The sequence below is a fragment of the Amphibalanus amphitrite genome, unplaced genomic scaffold (assembly GCF_019059575.1).
Source record: "Amphibalanus amphitrite isolate SeventyFive unplaced genomic scaffold, NRLGWU_Aamphi_draft 001083F_arrow, whole genome shotgun sequence".
Taxonomy (NCBI): Eukaryota; Metazoa; Arthropoda; class Thecostraca; order Balanomorpha; family Balanidae; genus Amphibalanus; species Amphibalanus amphitrite.
In genome coordinates, this window is record NW_024882577.1 from 174,273 (window position 1) to 194,445 (window position 20,173).

At 46.9% G+C, this 20,173-nt stretch overlaps 2 protein-coding genes across 16 annotated transcripts in view; both read right to left on the reverse strand.

Moving 5' to 3' along the window:
• LOC122369903 (liprin-beta-1-like) overlaps positions 1–9,334 on the reverse strand; it is a 50,286-nt gene extending 40,952 nt beyond the window's left edge. For 2 of the 15 annotated variants that reach the window (XM_043345035.1, XM_043345027.1), the window contains exons 1-3: positions 9,089–9,219; positions 3,346–3,546; positions 2,783–2,833 (exon numbers count right to left, since the gene is read on the reverse strand). In XM_043345035.1, the coding sequence (XP_043200970.1) occupies positions 2,783–2,833; positions 3,346–3,484 (190 nt within the window). In that variant the 5' untranslated portion in view covers positions 3,485–3,546; positions 9,089–9,219. Of the gene's footprint in view, positions 1–2,782; positions 2,834–3,345; positions 3,547–4,989; positions 5,056–6,017; positions 6,512–9,088 lie in introns of those variants that run through there. The other 13 variants (XM_043345040.1, XM_043345031.1, XM_043345033.1 and 10 more) reach the window with 12 other exon arrangements.
• A 323-nt stretch (positions 9,335–9,657) lies between these two features.
• LOC122369906 (eukaryotic translation initiation factor 4E type 3-like) lies at positions 9,658–19,174 on the reverse strand. The gene is made up of 6 exons (XM_043345046.1): positions 19,155–19,174; positions 18,524–18,689; positions 18,082–18,310; positions 13,685–13,780; positions 13,037–13,163; positions 9,658–12,254 (listed from the first exon to the last, which is right to left on the reverse strand). Exons 2-6 carry the CDS (start codon positions 18,682–18,684, stop codon positions 12,217–12,219), a joined length of 651 nt encoding a protein of 216 aa, XP_043200981.1. The 5' UTR covers positions 18,685–18,689; positions 19,155–19,174; the 3' UTR covers positions 9,658–12,216.
• Positions 19,175–20,173: the final 999 nt, after the last annotated feature.

A 20,173-nucleotide genomic window follows, 5' to 3' on the forward strand; every position in this document is an offset into this window, starting at 1 on the left:
TACCCAACTGCAGCTCCAATGGTCTCTTCTTACACTGGCGGATCCAGGGAGGGGGCATTTAGGGCCATGCCCCCTTCCCAGAGGCCTAAAGTGGCCCGTTTTCCCCCTCCCCCAAACGATAATGAAACATAGTTCAATCAGGGCGTGGCCCAGGAGCCGAGTTAGACAGGGCTGTTTTACCACCTCCCGGCCCGCAAAGGGACCCAAGCACTGACTCGAAGCGGGTTAAAGGGACCCTCCCACCTTCAAAAAAGTTTATGAATTGGCATGAAAGTGATGTCGCTCGGTTCAGAAAGAGCGAAAACGAATATCTACCAAATTTCACCGAAAAATATTCACCGGTTTTCAAGATATTAGACTTTTACTTTTGTTTACTTTTTTGGGATCTCCGCTGTTTCTAGCGACTTTATTTTAGAAGTGCGGCGTTTGCGGCAGATGTTGCGCGCAAATAGCATCTACCACCGCGTGCTACAAAACGTTTTAGTCAAACATTTAAAAATCGTTAGATATTTGCGCTGACGTCACACATTCAGAGGGGTATTCCTAAGCATTAGCCCCTCTGAATCAAAATGCTGCAATTTTGAAATTCAATATTTCCGATTTAAGGCATTTCTCGATGTTGTGAGTGCCGAAACCGGTAATTGTGAGCCAGGGACCCCATTTTGGCTATCTCAACTCAAATCTAATGTTAAGGTGGGAGGGTCCCTTTAAAGGTAGTGTGCCAGCTTTCCTGGACCGTATGGAGTTAATGGCCCAGATAAGGAGAACCGGATTTATAGAACTTATCCATACCTTCAAAACTCATGGAAACGTCTTAAATTCTTCAAATTTTGAGTATCCCAGTGCGAAATTCGCCCCGACGGGTTGTCGGTCGTACCCCAACCACATTTCACACCACTATGAACAATAAATGCACACACTGAAATCGCTATTACCGATATGCTCATCCAATCAAGTTTCGATAAACCCGTTCATCATCATCTCCTGCGGTTTCGAACACGCCTGTTAGGTGGTGCGGTAGACCGCGCCCAAAGCCAGGGCCCCGGTAACGTGAGGTAGCCGAGTCGGGGCAGCGTGCGCTGACCCAAGCCGGGGCCGCGCGTCCTCCCGGTGTCATGTGATAGCCCGGGGCTGCCCGCGGGGATGCGGTAGACCGCGCCCAACGCTGCGGCCCCGGCTTGGGTCAGCGCACGCTGCCCCGACTCGGCTACCTCACGTTACCGGGGCCCATACTTCGTGGTGCGGTGGTGGTGCGTCGGGCCGCGCGCTCTGACTTCGGCCAAGATAAATGCGTCAGCTGATCATTGTCATTTCTGCCACTTGCGTGTGGTGAAATGGGGCCATAACTTAAGAGACGGCTTTTTCATATCAATTATTTTACAGAAAATCATATTTCAAACCATAAATAATGTTCGACAGCCAAATAAAAGAAACAATACCAATACAGGCTTACAGTTTAAGGCTCGACATTTTGTTGTCTACGATTAGACAGCTGATAACTCATTCCCGTACGTCGTAACTCTATAATGACCTTTGCTTATTGTCACATGTGCGCCCCATTCGCGATTGTTGCCGACGCCTGTTTGCAGGTCAGCCCACTACAGTTGTTATACATATCGAAAAACCGATAAACTTTTAGGCGAAAAAGGCACTATTCCAGGCCCATTTTTGATTTTTTTTTTGCGATATTAGGTAAAAACAGAAGCTTCCTATCCTAGGAAAAATAAAATGGGAAATCTTTCAAAGGTGGCACGCTACCTTTAAAGAGACCCTCCCACCTTAAAAAAATGTTAATGAATTGGCATGAAAGTGATGTCGCTAGGTTCAGAAAGGGCGAAAACGAATATCTACCAAATTTTATCGAAAAATATTCACCGGTTTTCAAGAGATTAGACTTTTATTTTTGTTTACTTTTTGGGATATCCGCTGCTGTTCCTAGCGACTTTATTTGAAAGTGCGGCATTTGTTGCGCGCAAAGCAGCCTATACCACCGCATGCTACCAAACGTTTTAGTAAAATATTAAAAAATCATTAGATCTCCGCTGACGTCACACATTCAGAGGGGTATCCAAAAGCATTAGCCCCTCTGAATCAAAATGCTGCAATTTTGAAATTCAATATTTCCGATTTAAGGCATTTCTCGATGTTGTGAGTGCGTGCCGAAACCGGTAATTGTGAGCCAGGGACCCCATTTTGGCTATCTCAGCTCAAATCTAATGTTAAGGTGGGAGGGTCCCTTTAACTGGTCGATAAAAACAATGGTAAGTGTTTACAAAGTAATATAAAGGCATGGGTCGGGTGGGCTACCATTTATATATTTTTCTTTTTAGTTAAAAAAAAATCATAGTGTCAGGGCTGTGACGAAAAATAAGTGGCCTAAATCCGATGAGAAAACAGGATTTGGGGGTACCCTAGGTTTGGCTCCTGCATGAGTTGCCCCCCCCCCAAAACGCAAGCCTGGATCCGCCAGTGGGTACAGCCTACAGTGCAACACATCCATGACATTAGTCTCGTCTACTCTGAGGCTGTGGTAGTCACAATTTTCCGATACCATCAATTTGTTACTAAAAATGTGTCAAAAACATGTGCTACAGCCTACAATGTAACACATCCATGGCATTAGGGTATATAGGGCCTTGGGCATTAGTCTCGTCTACTCTGAGCCTGTGGTAGTCACAATTGTCCCATACCGGTGCGTTGTGCGTTGTCCTAGTTCCAGCGGTGTGTCCCAATAAGCGTGAGGTTAGCCACAGGAAGCTGACAAAAACTACGCTCAACATACCTCCCGTAGAATCACCCTCATTCACTGGTCCTGGCAGGCCTGAGATGCTCCCTAAAACCCGACAGACACCATGACACAGTGGTTCACACACAGGGAGGTATGATTTACGGATGGTGTGACGCGTCGGAAAATGAACTCGCTGCGTTAACCGCCAGAAAAAAAAATCCCAAGCGACTAGCTGTACCAAACAGAATGGTTTCAAACAGCTGTGGGTGGACGGCATGGTAAGTCGTTGAGCATTCAACGACATTTATGTTCAGCAGCATAAAATTCATACTGGAAATTAGGAAAAAAAAACACGTCCATTGACCAAACCATAGGTCAGATCCGGTTAAACCTTCACGATATACTATGAAACGTATTCGACGGAATCGAGAAGGCAAGAGATCAGAAGAATACATAGCAGGGTATTCCAGGAGACAACATGACGTGGAAACACCAGCCATAGGTAACTCTCAGCAAAAAAAAGAACAAACAAACAAAAGACAGCATAACACACGATACAAAGTCAGACGCCTCTGGCCTCTCCCCCAGGTCCCGGCAGCGCCGCTCCTGCCACCTACCGGCGATGATGCTATCCATCTGCTGGAGGGCTGTCTCCAGCATGCGACTGGCCTCCTCATGGTGGTTTGTATCCGCGCCGTGCGCCGCCATCGCGCCAGGTTTGTCTCCGCGCCGCGCCGCCCCGCCGCCGAACACCATTAGAGTCGAGCTAGGGCTCCTTCCCCTCCGACGCCGCCACACGTGCTATGTTTGTACTATGACTGAAACAGGGGGAGAGGGCAGTGGTCAGCGGGGCAATAACATCGAAATTAAACAATAAAATTGGGCAATAACGCTCGTAAAACCGGATTTAGTGGGCCTAATCAAATATTTCAAGATTGTTGTGTAATTTGCGACTACTTCCCGTAGCAAATTTTATCATTTTCGTCCTGGTTTCTGAGTTAGCCACGATAATCTGTCACGGATTTCGACCAGTCGTGCGAAGCTAAATAACATGTCAACAGAACGATCACGCAATTGGAAATCCGACAGTCAGCTCTCGACAACTTGTTCTCCACCCCACCGTCGACACGTAACCCCACAAAACCGTCAGCTCAAAGGGCGGTTCTCCGGCCGGTCACTCGACCATAAATTCCGCCTCAGCCAGTCGCCGCCCAAGTCGTTTCACCCACGAAAGCCGGCTCTCCAAACCACTCCAAGACTTCTGAGACTCGCCCCCAGCCCTACTCGAGTGTCGTCAGACGCTGGCAGCGGTGTTCTGACGACCGATGAGTGGCGGTCGCCCACGGGCGAGGGTGGCCATTTGGCAGAGCGGAGGGTTATCAGAGGAGTGAGAGAGGTCATAAGGTGGCCGGGGTGACCGAATTTCAACCCTCAGCCATGGGATGAAGGTGGGGAAAAGGAGGATAATAATGACAAAGCACGGGATGGCCTTGGTGAATCAGGGAAATATTGTGATCTAGGCGGAAAATTAGTGGCAATGCAGGAAAAAAGAGGAAACGAGCCATTCGACAATTTAAGTGGCCATGACGTCGGAAACGACACTGGTACGAACGCATACGTTAGCACCGTTTTAAAATGCATTTTAAGCAATCCAACATCGGAAGCGATCTAACAGCACCGTCGCCAACACTGACGCAAAAACAGATAGGCTGACGCCAACACTGCCACTGCCACATGATCACAGCCACAGCGACGGTTCAACTATTGACACCGATCTCCCTTTCCCAGAGCACCCTTCGTCACCCATAACCTCTGCAGTCTGCACCACAACAACACTCCATTACTACGCCACTTACTACTCCCTTCACCCCATCCCAGCCCGCCTCACACCCTTCAGTCACGTCTTCCGCCCACGATGCAGACCGGATGTTGGTAGTTTCCGGTCACCGTTCCTTCGAGTCTGGTATCCATCACTTCGCTGTCAGTCTCGCCTCGCACAACAGATGTGCTACACCTGATTCGTAGTCTCACAGTGGATTATACCCAACAACATGCATACTGAATCGAGGAAAGGGATGGGGAAAGACGGATAACAATCGCCTCATGCCGCTAGGTACAACTCACAAAAACTGCCCATAAAAAGACAAGGCGAAAGGAGCAACACCGAAGCACTTCAACCACTTCAGCAAGCCGCCCATGTTTTGCACAGGTACCTAAAATGCTTCAATAAATTACCGCACCATTTCACCAAAAAACCTCACCTCCACTGTCACCAAAGTAATCTTGCCGTCACCGACTCCACACTCCTACCTGCCACGACTATCCCGACACGTACACGATTCTTCCACAGTCACTCCAGTACCGGGTGCGAACAAAGCCGGTTCGTTCGCACTCCGTACCACGTCTGGCCGACACGTGCGGCCGAGTCGGCCGTCGGCGCCCGCCTGCTGTCGGGACCGACGCGGACTCTACCACGCGTCGGCGGCGACGCAGACTCTCGTCGGCGGCGACGCAGCGAGGACGGGCGAGTGGTATCGGCGGCTGCGAGGGCGTCGGCCCCGGTATTTACGTGGAGAACCGGGAGGGCCGGTAGGGGAGGGCAGGTGAGGAGGGCAGGAGGTAGGGAAGTTATCAACGGGAGCAGGGCGTGGCGACACAGCACGGGGACACGACAGGAATGGCCTGAGGAAGTGAGAGCGAAGGCAGAGGTAGGGATTGAGACCAGTACGTGGGAGTGGGGAGGAGAGATAGAGGGGGAGAGAGCAAGGAGAGGAGGAAGAGAAGGGCAGAGGCAGTCATATGGCTAAGAGACAGAGGTAGATGGAGGAACTATGAAGGGGACAGAAATGAACAAGTGAGGACGTTACAGAGACAGAAAGACGCACAAAAAAAAAAAACGGGAGGGAAAAGCGGGGGACGGGGGTTACACTAGAAGTTTTAAGTGAAATCGGAAAAGAATTTACGGAAAAACGGCACAGTAACGGGGATGAAAAGAAAAAAGGAAGGGGATGGAAGGGAATGCAGATGCCAGCCGGAAACGAGCGACGCTGCAGTCGAAGCCTTGCGAAAAAAAGACACGAAATAATTTTTCCGGCAATAGTAAATAGGACTTGAATCTTGTGTTAAATACGAGCACCAGTAGACAGTTCCGGGTAAAAAGTACTAGTAACTGCTAAACCCATCATCAAACGAAAGTTTAGACGAGTATAGAAACATTCGTGCTTTCTTCCTTTAGTCATTCATACATCCAAAAACCTACATAGTGTCAGAACGCTGAAAGTGGACATACCTGGCAATCACTGAACGATGCAACCTTGTCGAGCCCGCTGGGATCGTTCGCTTCAGCGCAAGACGCCGCACAAAGTCGCTGACCTCTACCGCAGTCCACCTGTCACAATTCCACTGAAAATTCGGCTGTCGGCAGTCAGCACCCCACGGCCCACTGCTCACTTTCTATGCTCGCTCATACGACAGGAATTGTCTTCAACCTCCTCCGTGAACCAAAAACTCCACTCCTTACGCACACTTCCACACTTCTCACCGCTCCCTCTCAGCAGAACACTCTCCAAAGCGTCCACTCCGCTCGACACGCGCCTCACGCGCCGCCCGCCCGCACTCCACCATCCACCGAGCCCGTATGCGGGGCGGCGGCGGCACACGACGATCCTTCACCGTGTGTGTGTTCGGCCCCAGTTTCCGCAGCCGTCTGTGTATTCGAGCGGCCCGCTTACAGCGAGGGCGGCCCGACACGACCGGACTGGCTGACGCGGCGTCAGTGGATCCGATCAGATTGTGTCAGCGGCAGACGGGCACGGTAGCGCGGTAGACTGGAGTTTGACAGGTCGGTCGGGTGTAGGGAGGCCACCAGCCGCCGACAGAGTGGTGACGGCTCGACTGGACCGTGCAGAATGATAAGTGAAGTGCACGCGATGTGGATGCCTCACTGACGAGCCGTGCAATGCACCGAAGGACACAGTAGAACAGACCCACAGAGCGGGAATTCCTATCGGAATGTTTGGGTCTTCCAGTCCTAAAACGCACCGCACTGCGTAAAAAAAATGTACGAAAAACAATCGGAAAAATATTCAAGCGTAGAGTGCTTGTCTAATGTCTATTGTAACACTTTTATTTTCACACATCTAATAACTTCATTTCGTCTGCCCCACTCCACACCTATGCAAATCCGCCCATGTCTCGCACGCAAATATACAAGGCCCAACATAAGTCGTATAACACAGGTCCGCCTTTGAGGCAGGAAGCACCGCCAGTTTCGCTAATATGTTCCGCACTATTCCGCAGCGTTCGGCGTGCACCGTTACGCTGCGTTCCATCACGGCCCCCGACCGATGCGGTCGATGTCGAGTACCAGCACTTGAGGCTCGAGGCTCCGGGAGGGAGCTAGGAGCTCGAGATTCGTCACTTGGGAGTCGGGCCTGGGGGGGGGGGGTTCGGAGTTCGAAAGAGCTTTGGAGTTTGAATACCGTCGCTCAGAATTCGAGCTATAAGCTCGACATTCGTTATTTTCCAGTTGGGGTTCAAGGCTTGGAGTATGAGGCGCTTGGAGCTAAGGGTCAGAGAACTCAGAAGTTGTCACAGCTCTCAGGGCTCACAGTTTGTGGTTCAGGCCTCGCCACTGGTCTGTTATGGCCACACTTAATGAAGGTTGCAAGTAATCTAGAAAATAATCACAAATGAAGCAGCTGCAACAGGGGCCAGGACTCACACAGTCACACCAGTCACCAAACATCACTTTGGTAGTCAAATGGCTCCCCTGGGACGGACAGAGCGAAAAGCTTTAGTAAGGGCTGGTACACATTGCATACTACCTGCTTTCTATGCATTTTCTCTGCAGTAATAAAAAGATCTATCAGCGAAGGGTCATTAATATGGATACTGGTCAATGGATAAGTTGGTAATCTTCAGCAAAAGAGTAGTTTAGTCATCATTCATCTAGTTGACTTTGTCATAATTAAGAAGGTACTTGTAACTCAAGCAACTCAATACCCTTGCATTCTCTTACACCCTCCTATTTCAATAAAGTACTTTGAAAGCTATGCTTCATTAAGGGGCCAGTCTCATAAAACCTTTATAAAACCTAGATCAATTATGGCATAACTATGCAGTTCTGGTTATATTAGGTGGTATTTCTATTGATAGGTATTAGGTATATCCCAGTATATGCCTTGATGTTTCAAAACTGAATAGGTATTTGGATTTTGGGGTGGTGAGTATAACGTTTTTTTTTTCAAAATACCTAAGTACTCTTGAAAATCCAATGTCCCAAAATTTGTCGATTTGGGTGGGAAACGACATCCATATGAAATTCATTTTCCACTCTCACCAGCAATTTCTAAGAACAATTTTCCGCTCCCAACCACGAAAACCTAGATTGTTTACATATAAAAGAGCAGTTGTGTGGATGCCCGGTTTAGCATCAAACATTCTACACCTTAGAATAAAATGCCTGCTTTATGCCATTTCTCACTCTTTTTGGATCTAATCGAATCAGCAGTTTTCCACTCTCACCCCTGTTTTTGGTGGTGAGTTTCCCCCTCTGACACCCAAGACAAAACTCAATTTTAGGACACTGTGAAAATCACTTCACCTGAGGGCTGAGGTGACCCATGATCTACATGATTTTTGTATTATTTTTGTCATATCTCAATCTCATGATCAAATAATGTATAAAACAAAAAGCAGACATGTGTAATCCTAGGGAACGTATAGGTACCTAATGCAGTTTGGTTGAAAGTTTAGCATAACATCTAAAACTGGCATAAGCAATATATGTCAACTTGAGTCAGAGAGCACTTGAATGTGAATTCCTTCCCCAAGTACTTACCTACCTAGCCCAGTGTTACAGAACATGATATGATAGCCCCATCCTGATCTAGTACTCTTGTTTAGGTTTAGGTGGAATGCAGAGAAAGGTAGTGGCGCAGGATAAAAATTTGTATGTAGACGAGAAGCTTACAGGCAACCAAAGGAATGACTAAAACAATGTTTTTACAGAAGTAACAGTCTGATAAGGTTGGATATCAACAGACGGGAACCAAACCACAGAAAATAAGTGACTTTTATCAACAGCTCTCTGCTGAGTCTGCAAGGAGCATACTTAATAGTTAATTATATTTCATATAATTAAGTATGCTATATTTGATTTGCTGAAAGCCTGCTTTTGGGTTTCAGGCTACATTGGGTGTGTTTGCCTTTCAACCTATATTTAGATGAATTGTCGGGACATGGGACTTCAGAGTTCAGAGCATAGCATCCACATTCCACAGGTTTAATCAAGTGCATTTCAAGTGAGTTAGGCCCTTGGCTTGGCGTGTCAAATGGCTGAAAAAGATAAATGCTTACCTTTGTATCCTAGACTCTTCAAGGGATTTTTGGGTGGAGCACAGGGTATATAAAACACCGAACCCTTGATTAATTACAAAATAAAAATGAATAAACCACACAAACGTCCCGGAGATATTTACCATGAAAATGGTGTTCTTTGATAGGACCTCTCAAAACGGAGAGGAAGCAAGACAGCGAGTTGCCAGGCAACTTGCGGTAAACTAGCCCCTCGCTGGAGCGTTGCCTAGCAACCACGATTAGAATAAGAAAGCGCGAACAGTACAATTTTTACGCGAATTCTGATTGCCGCAAGCAGGTTATAAAGAGCACAATGAAATGCTACCAGCTTGTGCTACCAATTACCTCCGACTTGAAGTGATCACTTCACGCTCGCCTTTCACATGGCTAGTGTTCCTCATTTCGATTCCGGCATGGATGGACCCAGGTCCCAGTTCCATATGATGCTTGACAAAAAGCCTGCTCTGAACATTGCACGTCCCGGGGGGGGGGGGGGGAAGGGGGAGGGATCCCAGCGAGCGGGATCGTAGCCATCAGGGGTCGGACTCATCCACCAAAACACATATTTCTTGTACGCATATCATATATTGCGAATATTGTACCTACATCGAAAATTCACATGTGCATAGCATGTCTTCACAGCATGTTTGATATACTCTTGGCTAGCATACCATCTCTCTCGTCTAACGTTGGCATTTTTATCTTGGCCTTGCCCCTGTCGTTAGCCGGCACAACGGAGCCAGCGTTAGCACTAATGTGTGGCATCCCCTACCAGGTAAACGCCCTCAGCTCATTGTAAATCGGCACAGTAACAGGTCATCGCATATAGATAACGACCAAAGCCTTCTAACAGTCAGCTCTCGCGCGGGGGACGCCGTAAGTAGCATCTCCATCGCCAACAACAACGGTCTGGTGGTACCAGTCGAAGGCCCAGCTTAAACAGATCGAACACGCTACGCAAGATAATTGCAGCTACAAACTTTCCGTGGCGATGTCAAGCGATTCGTTTTGATTTGGCATGTTCGAGACATAAACATTAAGCATACAGGGTCACAGGTGGACAGAATATGGAAGCTGGCGCAGTCAGCTGTTTCGTAGAAACTAATCGCAAGGACTTTTGCCATCACAACGTCTACTGGCGTTTGTCGATCATTCAAATTGCACGGAAATAACTAACTTTGAACAGATATTAATCCTCACAAAACGACGACAAACGTACGTTACGATTCTGAGCCAACAAAAGATCACGTTCTTCAGTAAAAGCAAGCTAAAATCGAGCACATCGCCACGTTAGGTCGTTCATCGAAGACAAAACCCAGCTGGCTAGGCAACACACAAAGCGACACCTAACAAACGTTGAGCGAAGCGACATTTGGCATAGCACGAGCGACAGGAACTAATCATATCCTCTCGTCTCACCACCCGACAACTGGCAACCGTCTCAGCCTGCTAACGAAACCCCCAAGCATTACACACATCGGACCCGCTCTGAGCTTAACGCACTCAACATGATCTTCTCAACGCATGTCTCTGGCAACACCCAGTGAAGGGGCTGGCGCCGCGTTACATCGCTCTCATGAAAGACGGCACCGCCCGTCTCGTACCGACAGTCGGTCACGTATAGGTCAGTCACGCAGTCGGCACGGACCGGTCCCGTCAAGGCCGCTGCTCGGGGCGACCGGCCCGTCTCGCATGCCACGCTCTGCTAACGGGACTGGGCCCGGAGCATTCAATCTGACGCATCCGCCCGATGTTAGCCGATGACGTTAGAGGCTAACAACATGTAGCGATGTGCACAGATTGTCCGAGACAAGACCGGCAGCAAACATCAACGGCAGCACGGACCGTCGCAAATCTCACAGACCAAGATGTGATCGGCACCGTGGGACAAAATCCGCACACAAACAGCCACTGATTCGTGCTATAACGACTCATCTAGAGCCCTGGCAAGGAACGATTCAATATTCAAAGAGAGCATGTCAACCACTCTGAACACGATCTATGGGCATTTGTTCACAAATGCATGCGTGTGGAACTCAACACTGCTTGGAGCTTGAACGTAGGTCGGAGCTAGTTTTAGGGTACCTATCACTGGAGATCAACAAACGAAAATGTGGCACTAGCTGTAGCATTATGAAATATTAGTTAGCAAAATTACAGTTCGCTTTCATATGAGAATACCGATGAATAAAGAATGAGAGGGTGTTTGGATCAGCTGCTCATTGCACTGATCAATTGGGTAGGCACCCAGATAACAAAGAATATATCAAGTATGTCTATCACTCGCGAGTTTCAAACCGCTGTCAGCCTATACATTTTGCATATCTTGTCTAATATTTTGTAATCCCGCTTTATCAGTCTAGCACGTAAAATCCACGCAAAGAGCGATGCAGGACCAGCTGTAAATCAGACTTAAGACTTCGAATATTGAAGGGCGATCAGCGTCAATGTTAAGTAGATTGCATAATGCATAGCCTGTGCTATCCCAAGAGCGGTAGGATGTAACAAATGTACGCGGCTGAATGGGTTAGGTTAGACAAAAATAAATGACTTTCCACTGGCACTCAATCCTACCGCCTCTCGATCCTACCATTCAGTCCATGAGCACCAAGTGATGAAAGTTAGGGTACTGACAAATATGCGGCCCCAACCGTAAAAAGAGAGAGAAGAAATCCATCAGAAAACAGTTACTAGCAAACAGGGCGCGGCATCGTCACCCACCAACTCTTCTAAGCATCCCGTATTCAACTTACATGCCCTACAGAGTACAGACATGTTCTCGATCAGACCTGGATCGCTCTTTCATATAAAAATAGCTCATATGTTCTGTCGGACAAGCACACGAGGCAGAATCAAGCAGCTACAACACCGGTTACTCGTCTCACTTCACTCTCGCATCCATGCCCTTCACTCACATCATTTGACCCAACGATTACTCATCTGAAGGTCGCTGCAACGAGCCCTGACCCTTGACCCCGGCTCCTGGCCTGCAGGAAAGGCGAGTCTGGCCGTTATATAGTCGGTCACGACGTCTGAAGGTCGTTGACCCAAAGGTCGCCGGGGTCACCCAGTGACCTGGCACAACTGGAAGCTGGTAGCAGCAGAGCGGTTTGGACTTTCTCAGAGCTCTATTTCTTGCCCTCGAACGCGTGGTGAGTCTCGTGACCTGGGGAGTGGCGTAGAAAAGGGCGTCAGAACTCAAATAATGGTTTTCATTTTTCTACATTGCTGACCTTCAACTTAAACCGGAACCTGAACCCTATCCAGCATTCATTTTTTTCAGCCATATATTCATTCATGCATTCATTCATTCATTCATTCATTCATTTATCCATTCATTTATCCATTCATTCATACATTCATTCGTTTATCGACTCAAGTCATCATTATACGAAGGGTCGAAACAGTTATTCTGGGATCCCGATCAGAAAAGCGCCTCGACAGGTAAATTAGCAATCACAGCTTTCCGGGTAGCGTGCAGCCTTAGCATACAGGCTCCTCAGCGTGTAGCTAAGCGCGCTATAGCATTGATCAAGAGACTGTCGCTAAGAGAACAAACGCTGAAACGTTCCATTTCTTTATGAAACGGCAGTCTCGCTAAAAACAATCCCCGTCATCGTATAACAATTTGGAATGACCTCCCGTAATTATTGGCTGAGGTGACTTGCGATTAATTTTCTTGCTGATTTAGCAATCATTGCGACATTCTGGTAATAATCCCAGGTTCAATCAGACTTAGTGATTTCAACTTATCACTGATTGGTAGCCAATGAGTTGGTTCTGTCTAATGAAGCCGCTAACACGACTAATGAAGGCAAAGTCATAAAATAAAATACTAAGCCAATCTCAATCATAAACGAACATAAAAATGTGACTTATAGTCGATACTGTTTTAATCAGTAACACAAACAATACTGAACAACTGAGGCAGAAGTGTCGAGCACTCACGTTTGTAGAAGATGGCGGAGAACTTGACGCCGGGTAGGAGCGACCTGACCTTTTCCACCACCTTGGCCTCCTCGTGCCTGGCAGCGTTTGTGTTCCAGATCTGGATAAGGTCGTCCCGCTCACGAATCTGAAGAAACGTCAGAAAAACAGTTACACCTAACATCAAATATAGATATCATACACATACATCTTTTATGGTAGACTTCATACCAATCTGATATAGACGTGACGTACAAAACATTCCGTACGTCAAGCACCAATATTAAACGGTCCAGAATCAGGAAAAAATAACGCCCAAGTCATTTTTTATCCACTAAGTTCGTTACAAAAAAAAAATCATTCTTTTCTCGATTCGGTTGGTATAGACTAGGAATTGAGTCTTTTCACGGCAATGTCAGGACTCTGTGAGCCCTTTATCGGGAAGAATATCATGACTAATCGAGCAAATAATGGTCTCTATGTCTTTATGGTATAACAGACATACTTTGTGACTGATACTGCACTTGAGCAATAAATATAGGTAATGTTGCGCAGTTAGCAATCCTGTTATCAACCCCTAACGTCGATAACCCGACTTAGTTTTATCAGTACGCACTTACTGAGTGTTACCAGCCACCCACCCGGCGCCGGTGAACACTCAACACTCACCGAAATGGACACGCCACAAATATCGTCATCCTCGGCGACGAAATCGTCAAACTGCTCTCCGATGACCGCGAGAAGCAGCTCTTTCCACACGTCCGGCTGAAAACGGGACACGGGCAGGGTTAGAGGAGTGAAAAGGAACGAAAACGGACGACGTTACAGCGGCGAAACGGATTGAACAATGACGTGGTCAGATGAACGAAATAAATCAAACAAAGCCGAGCTTATGGTTATTTGACCGATGATAGATCAGGCCAAGTAGACCAGGGTTTACTGTGCAGTGAGACCGGAGAGCTACGAGAAACAAGTCAGTTCGCCTCTACAGTGAGTGTAGTAGACCAGGATGGCTTCTGACCACATTCGGAGCAATTGTTGCAGACCTGGGTACAAGCAGATCACAGATGCACCATAAAGAAAATGATACGGTGATATGCCCAAGACCGTTGTTTGTAAAGTCGCCCTTGAATTGAACACATGTGACTAATTTTCAAATGCATGTTGAACAGAATAAAAACTGACCATTTTCGCCACAACCACGCCACGGTAGACCACTCCATTTCTGAAAATTAACTAATAATGCTAATTCTACACAACATGTAAAGCATGAGTTAGCCTACGAAGCTGGAACAGGAAGTGACATCCGCTGGTTCGGTGCTAACCGGTTTACCGGCTGATAGGAACGGTGGTCGAGGAAACGACGGGAATGCCAGATGGAGACTGACCACTCGCGCGCTGCAGAGGATTTTGCCATTTCGCCGTGCAAAGAACGGCAAGTCGGCAAAACAAAGCGATCCTACAATGAGCCATTTGTTAAACAGCTTTCATATTTTGAGAAGAGTCCGCTCGATTTTTAAGAGCGGAAACGTAGTAATAGAGACTTTCACACAATTTAATAAATTTATTTCAAACATGATGCAACCACTGGCATTTACGAGGCACAGCTTGCTTTTCGCACCGTCGCCTTAGCAACACAAACGGAGCCTGACCAGACACAACTTATCGACATCTCAATCTCCCTGTGGCCTTGCTGCATCGGTCAGCAGCTGGAGCACACACGTACACCGCCGCGCTGGCGCTGCAGTTCTGGACCGACAAACTACAGGCCCGTGAGGCGTCCGTGTGATCTGTATCAAACGTCGGACCAAATACGGTCACAGCGCATGTCGATTGGTAAGTCAGCCACTGTGTCGGCCCTGACAGAGCTAGTAAGGCCGCACGGCACACGACTATCACAGCCAGCGGCGAAAAAAAGCCGTGGTCACCGGCATAGAGACACAATGGGATGAATAGAGGGAATGCGCTTAGGGGAAGTGGGACCGGGGAGAGCGTTCTTACGACGGAACTCGGTAGAAATTAAGTTACATAGAAATTAAGTTCCAGTACGCACTGACCTATTTTAGCTATAACCAGCTCCGCGGCCCAACAGCATCGAGGTGAAAATGTCGACTCTATGGTATGATCGGTTAGCTTATTTATTCAATGAACTGTTAACATCACACTTACACGCCATCGTTATTCGATGGAGCTAGAGCGGACTGGATATTTCCAACCGTTTCTCAGAGACTTGGTGAGCTTTGCACAATCTCAGCCGACGCAGGGTATCTACACCTTTTTGCACTCAAAATAGGCATCTTTTCATTCAATTTCGGCGAATTGCATTCAATTTTAGCGATCTCTCTATTCAAAGCAAATGAGAGATCGCTGAAATTGAATGCAATTTGCCGAAATTGAATGAAAAGATGCCTATTTTGAGTGCAAAAAGGTGTATATTTCACGGAGTTGGCATCTCTGTTTTGACGACGCAGGAATGCGGGTCCGAGGAGGCGTGTCTGGCATTACCAAGGCGGTCTGGTCCGTGGCAGTGGTGGGCGTCTCCAGTACGGGAGCACCGCCCGCCACCGAGACGCGTGACACAAACATCGACCTCGCCCAGGGCAGCCTCCTCAGAAAACGAACATTACCCAAGGCCATATAAAAGGCCATTTATCATTACCAAACAATGTCTCCCGCAAGTCTGGGACCTTGACAGGGGGCATAACAAAATATATGTATTGAGGCTGATAGAAAGATACGATGGAAGGTGATAATAAACGGTGCGGCTATTCCACCTCACTGCGATAAATTATCTGAGGCTACCACACCCGTAGCAAGTTATCGGAAACGCAGTAGCGGCAATAGCCCGGATTGTAGTCTAGATTGTGTGTAAAATATACAACTGATATGGGTACCCGTCAAAATTCGAGGAGATTTGGGTTGATATTTGTCCCACAACTGATTTCCTAGAAATCATTACCTTTTCATAAACCATGCACCCTAGGTTGTTCACAGTTGAAATTATTCAAAAATGCCATTGCGCATGCGCGTAAAATGGTCCGTGACCCAGAAAAAAATAAAATTTTCTTCTGGGTCACGCATTGTCAAACCAGATACGTTCACTCACCTCATGCGCGATATAACCCCCTTGTCGGCAATGACCTCCACACGTAGGCGGAAAGACTTGCATGTCTTGATGATGTAGGTGGGCAGAATTTCTCTTCTGGGTCACGATTTTTTTCCTGGGTCACGCTAAAATTCGTGACCCAGAAGAAAAAATGCGTGGCCCAGGGGAATGCTTTTTACAGTTTTCCGAATATGGCATGTTTGTTATCGAATACTAATCTCCAAGTACATCTTATCTGGAGTACCTGAGCACGCAGCAACACGACACTGTGATTCTTTTCGACACTTACCAGCCACAAGCCACAAGGGCGTGTGACCCAGAATAAATAAATCTTATGGCACGCAGGAGATGATTTCCCCTGGGTTCGCCCAGCCCAACTGACAGTTTTCAGTTTCCGCCCCCGCTCTCTGCGCCTTCGCGGGATAGGACCATATGCAAGTCTGCAGACCCTGCTTACCTGGTCCGTAATGCTTTGAATGAGGAGCCAAGTACCGTGACCCAGAAACAAAGTTTCATAATACTATTCTATCTTTATATAAAGAAACTCAAAGAATCCACAAATTGTTACTGAAACACTCCCACTTCAAGAATTCACAGCAATAACAGTACAAGTTCAGAAGCAAACAAACATTGCGCCAGATTTCGTATGAAACGCGCCATCGTCCTGAAGTTTCTACCACAGACGGTAGTTCAACCGCAGCCGTAGTGCGAAAACCCCTGCCCACCTTACCCCACGGCGGAGCTCGGTTGCAATTTGTAAATACGCGTGTTGCGCTGAAATAAGCTCATTTATTGACGTGAGGCAATATTGAAATCGTGGGACAGCATATCTCCAAGTGGCCACCGGTCTCGCTTCACGAGCCGGATAGCCTCCTCCTCGCCAGGCCGAGGATATATAAGGCCACTAAAAAAAAAAAACAAAAAAAAACGAATTTTGACGGACACCTATATAAAACTGTGAAAGTATGTGGGTAAATGTAGTGAAATGCAGTTTATGACGATTTACTGGTAAAAAATTAACAAACGAAGCGAAAATAGTGATAGAAATAGCTCAAATTTAAAAAAGAGGGATCGTGACCAAGGCTCGCGACAAGTGGGCTTATCTTCTCTTTTATAACATTAGTGTCGATTTCTTCCAAAAAAGTCTTATCGGCCAGAGTATCAGCCGGTCAGTCGAAACATATTGATTCGTTTGTGCAATATGGAAATATGTACTCGAAAGGCCTCAGAATCTCAAAATATGATATATCAGAGAAATGACAACCGTTAACATGTTCTCATCTGCATGCATCGAAAAATAAAGGTTTAGATAAAGGACGGTCTTTTGCGGCAGTATAGGTACAAACGCATGGGCCAATGTAATTGGCTAGAATTCATTCATCATTGGCCTTATAAACTCCGGTAAAAATCAACCCATCAAGATTGGACGCACGACTGTTCCGTACTTCGGCCGTATCATGTCTACCACTTCAAGCATTCCCTCATACCTTATCCACATTGCGCCTTTGTTAGAAATATAGGGTGATAATAACATCAACTAGATAAGGTAGCTTGGTGAACTTGCCCTTCAGTTGTTCGCGATAGTAAGTCATGACGCATAGCAAGGACACATATACTGAACAGCACAACAAAGACTTACTTTGTGGTGCGTGATAACACAGCTAAGCAGTGTCGTTTAACCGGCAAATGCTTCCACTTATTTCTAGCTCTGGCAAATTCGATAATACCTAACTATCCAAGATTCCAAACATACCTACTGAGTACTGACTAAATTCACGCAAAAAAAAAACGCAAATTTAAGTGTCTCCTAGGGCAATGAGAACGTCACTTCAAAGGCTAGCCGTCCAGGCGTCTCAGCTACGGCATCAGGAATCTCCCCATGACATGGTTCACACATCCCAACCACTCTTTCCAGCGTCACCCTCCACACACCTCGTCATCACCCCAGTCGGCCACTCACCGAGTCCTCCTTGCGGCATTTGACCTTCCAGGTGCCGCCGCGCGAGTTGCGCGTGTCCTCCCAGAGTGGTTTGCGATCGTCGCGCATCATGTGGTAGGTGTAGCGCTGGTTCAGGTCGCGCACGTTCGGGATGTTGCGGTAGACGGCCCAGAAACACTCGACGGTGGTCATGGTGTAGACCTTCTTCAGCGAGGCCTGGTACTCGGCGGCACTGGCGCCGCGCTCCGTCCTGGCGGGAGGAGAGGTGGGCGTTTAGCTGGGAAGCGGTAAATCTGTGGTGGTGAGAGACCGCCCTGAGAAGGGAGGGTGTCGGTGCACTGCACAGTTGGGGAGGGCAGCCGTCAATAAAACTATCGGGTGAAGACAGAACCTGATCACTGGTTGCTTCAGTGAGCAGTGGCCAAGAAAGATGAGCATCTGTAACAGTAGCAATGCGACTCACTTATCAATCCACATAGTCCAGGGCGTGTTGAGCTGATGCCCCTCCTCCTCCTGTTCCTTGCGCTCAGCAGCCTCTGCGGCCTCGGCAGCGGTGCTGATGTTGGGAGAGCCGACAATAGCTGAGCACTGCTCTTCGCTCCGCAGTCTACCCGGGATATCCATCACTTCTGCGGCGATGACAAATGGGGAAGATCACACTGGCATCAACAAGAAAAGCCAGATATCAGACCAACCATGTCAGATGTTCAAGTTTCCTGAGTCTACACTCTACAAGTCATAGTATGGCTTAAAAATTAAGACAGCTTACACTGCTTACAGTATAAAACGCATTAAAGCAATGTCAATGTTGATTGTTCAACATTTATGCAAATTTGCATAAACATGAAAGCAGAGCACTGGAAGACACCAAAACCAATATTTATACCTCTAGTAAGTAATAAGTATTGATTCATGCTTTAAGTCGCACCTTAAGCTGATGCACCAACACTAAGACCAAGGCTATATAAACCACTAATACTGAATGAAACAAGGCCCTATATAACACTGAAACGCCCCTATCTAAACGACATGCCGGCCAATGCCCATGCATGAGCAAGAAGGCAAAGCAAAAGGGGATCTTAAAAGACACCCACTTGGAACAAAACACTTGTAGATATTAGGTAAACGAAAAAACAACGCTAATACCTCAGAATAGATATGACGGATGACGAGAAAAGTCTGTAGGACTGACCACAACCAACAACAGAGGAGAACGCCAGAGAACAAGAAGAAAGTTGGGCCAAGGCAAACGGTATTCTTGCTTTCAAGGCCAAGCACCAATTTTGTCGCGTCTGCTTTAGAAACGCCTCAAATAATTGCTTCCATATAAATCTTTGAAAGTGGTAGAATTACGGTAGAAGCCCCGCTTATGGGTAGAATCTGAAATAAGAAGAATGTCTCTAGAAGCTAACGAAAATAAAAATATTTTAAAGATAAAATAGGGAAGGGGAATTTGCATTTTACCTCAATCTTATGAATTATGATTTCAACTATCAAAAATGAAGATAACAACACTTAAATCTGACCAAAATTTAAATGAAAATTTTGTCGATGTTTTTTTTTAATGAAAGAAAGAGAACTGCAACAAAAATATCGAGGTACTTTTGCACGTTTATATACTTAGCTTCAAATTCAAATTCAGATTCGAAATTCATATTCGATGGAAAAAATGATAAAAACGGACCCCTTAGAATCTCACCAAATTTACACCAGCCACTCAGCATGACCTGGTCATCACAGAATAAAATTATCTAAGCTCGGCAAGCCCTGGGGGCTGAGATATTAGGGGTCAAAGTTCAAGGTCATTAAGGGCGGACCCCTCAGAATTACCTCAAAATTTGCACACAGATGCAAATTGACATGCTGAGCACGATGGGCATAAAATCTAAGCCCGGCAAGCCCTGACCTAGAAGTTAGGTCAGGTCAAAGGTTGCAGCCACGTGGAGGTCACGTGACCCATTTTAAAGCGGACCCCTCAGATTTTGATGAATTTTTGTGAACTGATACATCTAGACACCCTCATTAATATCCTAAATTATCTAAGTTCGGCAAGCTCTGGGGGCTGAGATATGAGGGGTCAAAGGTCAAGGTCATTTGAGAGCGGACCCCTTCA